The 12,525-nt window shown below is 33.6% G+C and overlaps 1 protein-coding gene across 11 annotated transcripts in view; it reads left to right on the top strand.

Annotated features, from left to right (window-relative positions):
* LOC148621502 (uncharacterized) overlaps positions 1 to 12,525 on the top strand; it is a 33,984-nt gene that overhangs the window by 17,698 nt on the left and 3,761 nt on the right. For 5 of the 11 annotated variants that reach the window (XM_088575963.1, XM_088575962.1, XM_088575969.1 and 2 more), the window contains exons 2-5: positions 7,344 to 7,576; positions 8,503 to 8,548; positions 9,412 to 10,670; positions 11,303 to 11,395. In XM_088575963.1, coding sequence (XP_088432089.1) covers positions 7,344 to 7,576; positions 8,503 to 8,548; positions 9,412 to 10,670; positions 11,303 to 11,395 — 1,631 coding nt within the window. Of the gene's footprint in view, positions 1 to 1,271; positions 1,410 to 6,625; positions 6,766 to 7,343; positions 7,577 to 8,502; positions 8,549 to 9,411; positions 10,671 to 11,144; positions 11,157 to 11,302; positions 11,396 to 12,525 lie in introns of those variants that run through there. The other 6 variants (XM_088575965.1, XM_088575964.1, XM_088575968.1 and 3 more) reach the window with 4 other exon arrangements.

Here is a 12,525-nt window from a genome sequence, read left to right on the forward strand (position 1 = left end):
GGTGTTTGAAATTAAACGACTAAAATTCAAAACTGTATGATTCCTATAAGCGATTTTGTTATTTTAATAAGTTTTTAAGAAGAAAATAAAACACGAACCTCAAGGAAAAACATTTTGATTGTATAATTTTATATTATTGTGTATATGTATCATTATTGAAGTACAAGGTGCATGTAAATTGACCGTCAGTGACTTTCACTAAATGTAAATTGAAGCTTCATTTACGTACACTTGTACATGTACTTTACACATAATTGATGTCTTTCACGGCCTATAACTTTGATAGTCATGTATTTTTTAAGTAGCAGTCTTTCTAAAAATCAGACAGTAGGCGATTCATGCATGTCAAAAACCTATCGAATAAGTTTTATTACTTGTGCAGAAACAGTAACTGATCACATAACCGGTCTTAGTTTTTTTTTCATTTTGTTGTTGCGCTTTTGAGATAAAAATTATATAGATATTCATGAAATTTGCACTTTACAAGAGTTATCGTTCTTGATTCGGCTTCATTTAGTTGATTTTAGTGGGAGATGAATGTATAATTTACTAAAAAGTGCAAATCCAAATATAGAAACGATTATTGGTATATATGAAAGTATAACATATGTAGAATAAAAACGCATCGTTTGTTTGATGGGTTTTTCTTGACCATAAATCACTTTACCATTGATAGTGTCTGAATTTATTGTGGAATGGTACTGAAGTGTACATGTAAACAGGTGATTTAGTTCATAGATTTTATGTCCTCAAACAATAACTGTAACTTTTACTGAAGGAGTCCCTCGACAAATATTACGGACACGTAGAAACGGGCCTGTGGTAGTTATTGGTGAATTTAATATGGTCTTTTATCGGAGTTGATGACCATTCAACACTTCAATCATTTTTAATTTCACACTCGAAATAAGATAAAGGGGCCCTGTAGAACTCCATTTAGCCATTTGCTTTTAATGGTTTTAAAATCTTACATTACAATGTGTTGAGAAAGGGCTCTCTAGTTTTTAATGATTTCGTCGCTTTGTGAAATAGGTTGTATCTAGGATTTTGACATTGACGAAAATTTGAATACGTAAACTGAGACGGTTTTAATATGGATATAATTTCTTTTGTTGCATATTGTGGGAAAATTACCAATAACCGCATTTAATAGCGCATGGGCGAATTTAAATTATCTTGTAATGATAAGGAGCAATTTTTTTGTGGAAATGAATCAGCCATTTTGTAGACAATTTACTATAAAATCTTCATAATTTTACAAACTGGATAATTAAAAGAAGGTAATGTGTATAGATAAAAAACATAAGAAGTGGCAGTGAAGTGGAATGTTAATGGATTCAAAACTTTGATGTTCTGTATTTCCTTATTGTGACTGTGCCTTCATTGATAACAATGTTAGCATTATCGAGGTGAGTACAGTACAACGGTACTTAGGAGAATGGCCTTGTTTCAACCTCTTCATAGGTATTAACTACATGTACTTACTTTTTGTATGATTGATGTAAATTGAAAAACACATCAATATCGCCTGACTAGGCACTGAATCATAAGGGGTGGACGGACCTGACGTACGCCCGATCCTATTTTTTTTTTGGTGAAATCTTATTTTTTTTATATTAACCCCCCCTTTTTTACGCCTCGGTTCGCTCGGACTCCAAAATCCATTAGCGCCCCCACTCCCTCTAACCTGAAATCCTGGATCTGCTCCTAGTTGACACTGGTGTTACACTATCAGCCAGTTTACTCGTGTTCCCACCACACTGATTGTATCGGTGCTTTTAGAAAAGAGTGGTCATTTATAGTCACTATGACACTGCTGTTAGATTATACAAAAATACAGTCTCTTTCGGTATGTTATATTTTAATCATAGACATACCGGACCCCGGATCATATTGATTTGTATTAGCATTTGCATTTCTCCTATTTAGTATGAATTCATTCATCATCCCGCTAGAATTTATCATGTGTTAGTTCCAGTAAAACATTGCCGTCGAAATTCAACTGTCTAGAAGAGTTTAAAAGCTGGTTTAAAATTCTTTTTTAAGCGTACGTTTCGAAAACTGAATCATAGAAAAGAACTAAGAACAAATTTAAATGAATGTCTCTTTATTTTCTCGACACAATACTTCAATTTTGAATATATATTCAGTAGTATACATACCAGTAGTATGTAATTGACGAACTGATTATGGCATTGCTGTCTATAAGTCCTGGATGGGAAGGATGTGCAACATAAACCAAAGGACTAACAATTTGTTCAAATGATAAAGACCAGTATTCGTAAACGCATTGGTAACCACACATCGTTTATAAATGCCGTTTGCGTCCTATGTTGGTCTATTGTCTATGAAACATCTGCATTTTTCCCCATTATAAGCCTTCCGTTGTTAAAATATGAGATTCCAATTTCCATGTATTCCGATGGTAGTAAGAACGATGCAGACCTTATTTAACGTTGTTTATATTTTCATTGTCCTCATAGGTGTTAGAGAAAGAATCAGCTATAATGATGTATCTACCAATAGTTTGCATCACATATAAAACATTGTGAAAACATTAACAACTTAATTTCATTCTAATTTTGATGTATTTTAAATGCTCTTGAACGTATATGGCTTGATAATCATTCTTTTCCCAATGACAGCATACATTTTAGATATTACATAATTTTAAAATTCGGCTATTAAAGTATTAAAAGCTTATCATTCAATTAACTAAGTGTTCGGTTACGAATATGCTTGGCTTTGTGCATGAATATACCACGTAGATGATAACCACTCCTAGGCTCTTATCAGAAAGTGATTGGACTTTTTATTTATGCACTGTGTATCGTCTCTAGCGCCAGTTTTTGACCATGAGCAATTATGTACTTTATGACTTATGTCAATTGAAAACATGAATAGGTGGGAAGTACATATGTTTTCATTTCATTTCAAAATATTTACAATGTTTAAATTTAATGTTCTTAAAACGTTTGATTTTCATATTTGTATTTTAAATGGTCAGTGGAATTTGATTGTAGGTTTTAATTCATGTATGTATGTTTTAAATCAGTATTATTTCATTACTTTGTAAAAATACTAAACCATAGCGGAGCAAGTACGTTACAGGTTGGACATTTTTAACAGGTACATTTTGTAGACGTTGTAAAGCTGACATGGCCATTAACAAACGAGGCAGTTATTGCGTTTTGTCCTTCGTTGAAATTTGACATCTTGATTCGATTATAGATTAAGCATGCTATACTTTGTAGTTCGAGTTTCCTCACCCACGACGCCGATATTAGTTCTACTCTCCGTTCTGCTCACCAGTCTGTCTGTCAATCCGTCAGTCTGTCCGATACTCATATGCTATCGGAACTTTTTTAAATACTTAAATATACATCTTTTATGTAAACAGTCAAGTTTATAGATTGGTTCCTCTTCTGTTATAGTGAAATTGTATGCTTTTGATATTTCTAGCCGGTATGGATTTTGCTTTGAACATAGTTGTGTGCAGTACCTCAAAATACAGTTTATCATAAGATTACTGCAATAAAGTTGAGAAACCAGTTTACGTTAAATTCATTCTTGTTCTATTTAAACTGTCACTCCTTTTTTTTTCAGTTGAAAATTAATTTCAAAACCAATTTTGATTACTCCTTTTTTATCAATATATGAATGTATATGGACAGTCATTTATTCGGTAATTAATTCATTTAAAACCACTTTAAGGTAATATTTACTAAACAACAATTGTTCGAGTGAGATGGTTAATTATTGATCTTCGAGTAAATCTATATACAGAATTTAAAAGTACGTTTTTTGCAAAGGATCGTTCCTCAATTGTATTTGCTCCGCTTATTGATGTTAACAAACCTACCATGTAAAAGTTCCTTGCGTGTGTTTGTCATTCAAAAGCGTATTAAGGAGGTAGACCTAGGGTAAGGGACATAACTCATGAAGTTAGTGATATGTTTGTATCGTATTTAATTTCACCAAAGCGTATCAAGCTTTCATTTGACACAGAATGAAATCAATCCAAGTTACTCTGATGCTTACATGACATTGATGTAAAATGCAGAATACAAAGAATACAAACATTCCAATGATTTGTAAGGATTGTGTCCCTTACCCTAGGTCTACCTCCTTAAGTTACAATACACTTCTTAAACTGGTACGAGTGAGTAAGGTTTTCTGAGTCTCCTATTAGGTTTCTGGTAGGACACTTTCCCTATTATCACACCATCACATGTACTGCAAGTGTAAGAGTTGTCAGTGGCATGTTTACGATCGATATTTGTTATATCCAGGTACATAATGGGTAAAAATTAAAAAATTCAGTTAGTACAGTTACAGTATTTTACACACTTCATATTTATATTATACACTCCCTGTAAATTTTAAAGAGTTTGTGCTGATTTGCGATTTGTATTTTCGTCTTAACATGAACTTGTGGTTAGAATTTTTCCAGATCCCATTACATAAAAAAATATAGAACTGTTATTTAAACCAAATTACATAATACCTGGTATTTCTAACGGGTTCTTGTTGATTTGTGTTGCGTAAATAAATCTGCTAGTTTATAACCCATTTAAATGCATTCTAATATTTAACTATTCATTTTGAGGTCTAAGTAACCTACTGTATTGGTAGGAAATTAATAGTAAATGGCTTCGGTTCGTAACTCGCTGTTGGTGCTTTAAGTCATCTGAAGAAAAAACATTTTACATCACATATTTCCTGTGAAGAAAATGTTATGTACCCATGATTGAGTCCGCTTTGTTGCGAATACAGACAAGATTTCAATTTTTGATTACATGTATCATTATATTATTAAGTATAGTCACATCAGAGAAACGTGATTGTGAAAAAAATATACCTTTTATGACATATTTGTCTTATATCAAAGCTATACCGCATAGTGTGTCAACGAGTATTTTAGTAACCAATTTATAAGCAGTAAAATGAAGAAAATGTGTGTGATTATTAATTACTTCCTATCTATCCTAGTTTTCGGTGCCTACTTCAGCATTTTAACGGACATTTAGATTTCTTCCTCATTAACTCAAAGTACAAGATATTGTAAAAAAAAGAATCCATATTTACATACTCTATATTTAAACAGACATGTTTATGTCTGCATGATTCAGAAGTTTATCCATCAGGAACTATATGCGTTAGCTCAGAAAGACGAATATTACGTCGAATATAGCGGAAACTGGTTTACGGTTTTATATTAGACAAAGGAAGGATTTCAGATTTGAAGAAAACAAGACCAGTAATAGCAATGTGGGAATACGTCTCCGAATAGAAAGTGCTTATATAATACTGCATCATTTAAAAATTCTTTAGTAACCATTTCGAATTTCTGTTCCTTTGGCCCCCGATCTTACACCTGTTGTTCCCAGTCGACTTCGATATAAATAAAGAACTTTTCCGGAACGGAAGTGAATTGGAAAGTCGGTAGGAGCGGATCGGGTTTATGCAAACACTCTATGTTGAGCAATAAGTCCGATTACAAAATTAAAGTTTATAGTAAGAAAAAAGAAGTCATAAGGAAAACAGGATAAAAACTGTATGGTTGAACAATGTCGGTGAATGTTGATACTATGTACATCTTATGTAAAAGAATGCTCAGAATGCACTGTTCGCCCAGGTTTGCCATTTAGTCGCAAATAGCGCAACATCCATAGTGTTTCATTTTGATCGACATTCTTTCTCCAGTAAACTTAAAAACGTTTGTAGTAATAGTACATGTAAGATTGAAATATTTGTTTGTCCTGATTTCATACCAAATAACATAAACCTGCCCTGAGCTCACACGTGAGCATGTAGATCGTAAACTAATGAATTTTACATGCATTTTCATGTATATGTAATTTGCTCTAAATATAAAATCATTGGTAAATTTAACACTTCAGAACGTGGTAGAATATTTGTGTTCTTCTCTAGCATGGTCTATATTGTAGCCAGTCTTGACCACAACTACTTTGTTTTACTGCAACATTATGAGTAAGTCTGACGTCTACATTATGGCCCCATTTAAATGGCCAATGCTGATGTTTTCTATGTAAAAGTCGCAGTATCTTATCAACATTATAATTGGAATTCAATTTACTTCGAAAGCTTAATCCATAACTCTTGGAAAAATGGAACAGAGCGGATCCTTGGGTACTTTTTAGTTAGCTATTGATTACCCTTCAGCAAGTGGAAGACCACCAGTTATTTAATCAGCTGGACTATTGTTGGAGTGTCGTTTTCGACACAAAACACAACTTATCTATCAAATACCTCTAGTCAGAGTGAATTATAAGTTAAAATCCATGGATTAAAACTCGATTATTACATCTTTGAAATTAAGTACCTCTCCAACACAAAAATGTCATTCACTTTTTGGGGAAATATTTTGAAAGCAAGTGTAACAGTTTTTATAACGAGATTTTACTTTTAATTAACGGAAGTGTTTACGCATTACCTTGGAAGCTCGAATACTTTTGTTGTCTTTTTAACAAGCAGATTCCACTCAATTAAAACTTAATTTTTGACTGATTGGATGTTCAGCTTTTCTATTAATGATGCATGACGGTTATTTTCCCTTAACCATCAGATATATGGATTTCTTTATCTAACTATAGTTTAGAAATAATGTGTTTCTGAAAAAAATATCTAAGGTTTCAGAATGGCTACGTTGCGCTATGAGTACACTGGGATAGTTCTAAATCGTTCTCAAACTGATATATTGGATTATAGAAGTGATAAATTTAGATCTCTATCAGCAAAGACGTAAGTTTGTAATACTAACTAAGACCATAGTGGTCTATTCAATATATTTTCCTAAGTGTTGTTCCCCAGACCAAGGAACTAACTGTTATGTAATACATGTATTGTGACAAGTTCGTTTTGTCTAATTAATACGTTCAAATACCGTTGCTTGATCTCACTAGGATTAGCGTCACTACGACGGAATGGTAAACAGGATAGGTCTTAGCTGTTAAGCCCACCTGACGTAGTAGTATCCGAGTATACCGACAAGGGTCAAACAAGCTACCTTTTTTGTATTTTTTTAGGACTGCCATTTTTAATAAATGCATATTTTGTCCTCAGAACATTAAAAAATAACTTTTTTCTTTATTTTTCCCGATCCTCAAAATCAAATGTTTTACATGTTTTTTTTTTGTTTTAAATATCTTAAACATATTTCACGATAATTTTCAGGACAAAAAACAGCCAAAAAAAAATAGAATCTCGATGTTCCATAAAACAACTATAGGACCTGTCGAAGAATGTGATAAAATACTAGTATATATAAAAGTTAACGATATTTCATTAACGTCAAATATCGAAATGTGTGTCTTTTTCAGGACGGATGAAATTCCTCGATCACCCGGTAAACATTCAACAACACGACTTCCGCCAGCTGGAAAGAGCAATAGTCTTGTTGTTAACGGTGATATCCATCATCGTCGTCCTCCTCAACCGAATCGGAACTACATCAATCACGGGAAGTCAAATGGAACTGTAACGCAACAAAACAACAGACGAAATGTTAATGATAACCGACATATTTCTTCACTCACCACACAGAAAAACAATGGTAAGAAATTTTGATACGAGGTAAATCTAGAAAAAGAATTATCAGGCCGGAAATATAGCAAGTGCCCTATTGGTCCCATTATATAGTACATGTAGCATGCAAGGCTGGTAATTGATTGATTGATTGATTGATTGCACTTTTAAGTCATGTGGCCAATATATATTATCCATATAAGGACGACAATTGTATGAACGTTTTTTTTTATGGAACAGACAATGTTTCATATTCTGCTGAGCCTTGTTCACAGAAGCAACTAACCAAAGGAAATCATGTTACCCCACTCGGACACATTATTCCGACTCCGAACCCAATCGTCACTCTATCTCCCATGTGACAGAGAAGCAAGTTTAAAGTATTTGTATTTTTCGACAGGGGGGTGGTGGGTAACCCACGGCTTCCGCACACGTGACATCCAAAGCGGTGTGTCACAGTTTTGTGAAAAGACAAACGAATTTGATTTTTCTTGTCGATTGGTTGTTAATGGGTATATATTAAAAGTATTAGATTCACGTGTTTTCGACATAGTCGAATCGAGTTTTCAAGGGTTCACCGTTTTCAAGATCTGCTGGTTCCCTGTTTCTTTGTTTATTTGATAATAGAGCATTTTTATACTATTTACTTTCTGTATGAAAGCGATACGCGTACTCCTTAATTCATAAACGTTTTCCATGCATGGGTTGGAATGATTATATTGACCTAGTAATTTGTAGTTAAAGTGTCACCTTTCACAAATGACACTTACAGTGTACGTATAGGATTTTCAAAATTCAGGAAACGTTCGACATCAATATTTCAGGGGCATATCGCCGCTAAGAGATGATGTGAACAATTTTTGCCATGTTTCCACTGCTTTTATCTCATTTTAATGTCGGTGAACACTATAATAAACATGTAATATCGATATGAAGCTGTATTTTCCATTACAGCTTCTCCAACACCCCAAAGTAATAGAAGTCAACAGAATGAACATCAGTAAGTAAAGACAAATAGCTACCTTTAGGAATTTCAATGACAAACATATATATGTCGACGACTGTGACAAAAATTTCAGTAACTCGAAAGAATTTAAGGAGCGTGTGTATAACATTGGTAAAAACAAAACACTGTTGCTGGAGTATATAGGGGCAACTATTTCGCTGTACTTGTGTAAAATGTTGTTTTAGGGCGAGCTGCAACCTGCCTTGTGAAGTGAGGGATAACTTTCCTAGTCGTTCATTGAAGACACATAGGTGGCCTTTTTCATCCCGGTGGGGTTGTTGTCTCTTTGATATTCTCACTATTTTTATTCTCGTTACATTTGTTATATATTTCAAAAAAATATCACCGATACGAATTGTAGTGAGCAACAACGGTTTGATTTTATTTCAAAAATGTTATTTATCTTTCGGTATTAGTGGTGCAAACTTTATCATGTCAATTTTATAAGGTTTTTGTAAGATTGCTTTACGGTTTATAACCAACGCATGACAATGAACGCATGTCAAATAAATTGAATAAAAGCTTTCTATGTAAATGGTTACTTGATACCTCATCAAATTCAATAATTTGTTTTATAAAGTCTTGTCCCCCACCACAGCATTATTGTAATACCGTTGTTATTTAAACGACATTATATCACTTAGATCTGTCTTCTTAAGAGATATTTGGTTAAAAATTTTAAATTATGCACATTATTTGTTATTACATGAACATAAGAATAATAAATGCAGACTGAATTCAAATTGAAAATTATAATGAAAAAGTTTTAAACCACAACTTTTAAATCATGTAATATATGTTTTGTCATGCTTTTGAGTTATTAAGTGAGGTACCTCAACTTGTGTCGATTTTTTTAGTGGAGAAAGCGAACAAATGTCCACTGGAAGTAGGAGTTCAAACCAGCTACGGCCTCAAATGGATTTACATCGAAATATTTCACCTAAGACTGACAGTACTGAATACAGGATTAAAAACCCTAGGGGTTTCGGTAGAGACAATGGTCATATGATGTCGCCCAGGACAGAAAAATCTAGTTATTCACAAGTAACAAGTTCGGAATCACGGACAAGAAGTAAGGAATTTACCTTCCGATGGAATGCACCCTCTAGAAATACCTCACCAGAAGCAACTGAAAAATCAAATTCACCTTCTCCTAAACAATACAAACCTAGTGCTAGAATACAAAGCTTTTATGCTTTCTTAAGTGGACGTGCGAAAACGAAAAAACGGAAAACCGTGCCAAATAATGTTACACCTAAACCAGAGGAAAATAGTATGTCAACTAATAAAATTCATCATCGTGACGACACCAACGAAGAGCGTCCGAAAACTTTCGTTTATCTGCGAAGTAAAGCCTCTCAGAGAAGTGGTTGGGATCGTGAACCGGGAGAATTGACTTATAAACCATCGACAAATGGTCCTGGAGAAATTTCTCAGGCTTATATTGGTGAGGATTCAATTAGGGAAGCAGAAATGAACGCGAAGTTGGATCAAATACAGCAACAAGAGAGCAGAAATAAAGAAAACCGAAATGTGCCTCAAAGACGATCAAATAAGAACCGTCCTCCTTGGTATGATAACGGATACGTTTTGAACAGACGCCAGGCAGGGGTTTACAAAAATATGTCATTCGCTTATGGCAGAGAATCTAAAAAACAACGAGAACAACGGTTTGTACAGAGACTTGCCGAATATGAAGTATATAAAGCAAGACAACAGTGGGATGAACTTTTAGAACGTGAGCGGAAGAAGAAGGAGTCGAAAGAGAGGCAAATGCTACAATTAAACGAACTGCGTCAAAGATTTGAAGATGAAGCCTACCATCGATTTCATACGCAGTACGTCACTTCCCGTGTTTTAGAACACGAAAAGATGAACCGGAACGAGTTCGGACTCCCGGAAGACGATGCAGAAGAGCCTGAAAATAAGGCGATCATCAAACGAAAGAAGACTGTTCCAAAGACATTGATAACTGAAGATACAATTCGTGATATTTACAATAAGAAATTTAACAAAATGTTTGATGTTAATAAAGGGCACGGCTTAGGACGAAGACCAAAAACACCTAAAATGGAAGGTATAGATACGGTCGTCATTGAGGAGGAAGACGCAAAAGGTAGTTTTACTGGCTTTTTATGTGTAATGTTAGCGTTTCCCCTTTTTCATCTTAAGAAAATGTGCAAATTTACACAAGTTTCCGTGACATGCATTAAATACATGTAGGATTTTAGTCAACACGTGTATCACTGTTCAACTGATTTCAAAACCGCCATTTCCGTACACCAAAAAGAATAGATAATAACGATTCCATGTTCTACAATTTTATTATAGAAGTACCAATCATTGACACACCTTCCTTCTTGTTATCATATTTGAATTGCCCAGGAGCTAGTTCATGCATATAATTTACTCCATGCGGACATCAGGCTTTTGAATACGCGTCTTGAGTAAATTATATTATACAACCTTGTGTAACAACCATAAGAATATTTTTGGTGGTCAATTTGTCTAAATTTCACTCTTCAAGAAAACAAATAGTATTTCAAATTTTGAAGAACATTGTCATTTATTATATTTGAATTGAAAACAGTGCCTTGTTATGGTAAGCACAAATAAGTTGTATATCAATATAAACGAAAAGCTTATGCTTGTAACAAATAAATAATGGCTTATCTTTCCAAGATACGTCTCATTGATCAGAAAGCAATATTTTCACCTGGAAAGTAATTTATGATATATATTATGTAGATATTGAATCCATTGGTGACACACCACCAATCGAGTACACCGAAGTCACCAATAACATCGTGGAAAAGCAGGACAAAAATAATGTTCCCCGTGGTTAGTCTTCTCTTCGATTTTTTTTCTTTCTCTTGTCGTTACATGTCTCTTGGTGTCTATTAGTTTTACTATCTTCTCACTTCTTTTCATTACTAAAACCTTTTCATCGGAATCAATGTTCAAACGGACGGTGGGCTTTCCAGAAGATTTAAAAGTACAAGTTGGTACAATAGTACTTATACATCCTACATTGTAATACATGTATCAATTACATTAACATGCTCGTATGTTGTATTATTTTGTGTATTCTCCTTTGATTTAATCCCCAAAACAATGTGTAGCCATGTGTGTATTGATGCCTGTTAGTCTGTTTGCCAGAAAAAAAAAATAGCAGGGTAGAATAAAGCTAATGAAGTACAAAGTACAATATAGATGTATTGGTTTTTAAAAAACTTTAAATTGATATCTATAAAATATAGCCACATGACGACATCAACATGTTATACATGTGTACGTGAAAGATATGTATTAACGTTTCAAGAATAATCATACTAATATGTTATTGATATGCTACAATAATTACGTAATGCAAATTTAGTTTTCCAATTTCTTTTTTTTTTTTTGTGTCTAAACCATGGAAGTATAATGTCTATATATTATACTTCTATGATCTAAACTAAACATCTGCTCATACTGTACAGTAGTATTTTCTATTTTAACAAAAAAAATTGATTGCTCACTTATGGTTTAATTTGTTCTATATTATATAGCAATACAATACTGTAGCCATAGTAACTAACACATGTTTATTCTTCCTATATCTTGAAACGAGTTGTCGGTCTTGCTTAATTTGTTGTTTTTTTTTATAATTTGATAAAGATTTTGAATTATCTCATTTATTTTTTAATGTAAATGGTGTTCTTACAAAGCATTCCTAGGGGGGGTGTTTACAATTAAGAGGTTCCCTTTGCGAAATGAACAGACATTGGCACATGATTTTTCCCCTCTAAAACTGTTCATTTATTTCATATCCATCGTGCCAAGTCGGGGTTTTGAGTCCACCTTTGCTCCTTCAAACGTTTGAGGGAGCGAAGGTAGGCCTCAAAATCCTGTCTTTGGAGGATGTTTCATATCACAAATTTAAAGCATATTTTCTTAAAATTGAACGTTGGTTTTATATTAACTGCAGC

The sequence above is a fragment of the Perna viridis genome, chromosome 3, assembly GCF_037379345.1.
Source record: "Perna viridis isolate PV_CMFRI_1.1 ecotype Kerala chromosome 3, ASM3737934v1, whole genome shotgun sequence".
Classification (NCBI taxonomy): Eukaryota; Metazoa; Mollusca; class Bivalvia; order Mytilida; family Mytilidae; genus Perna; species Perna viridis.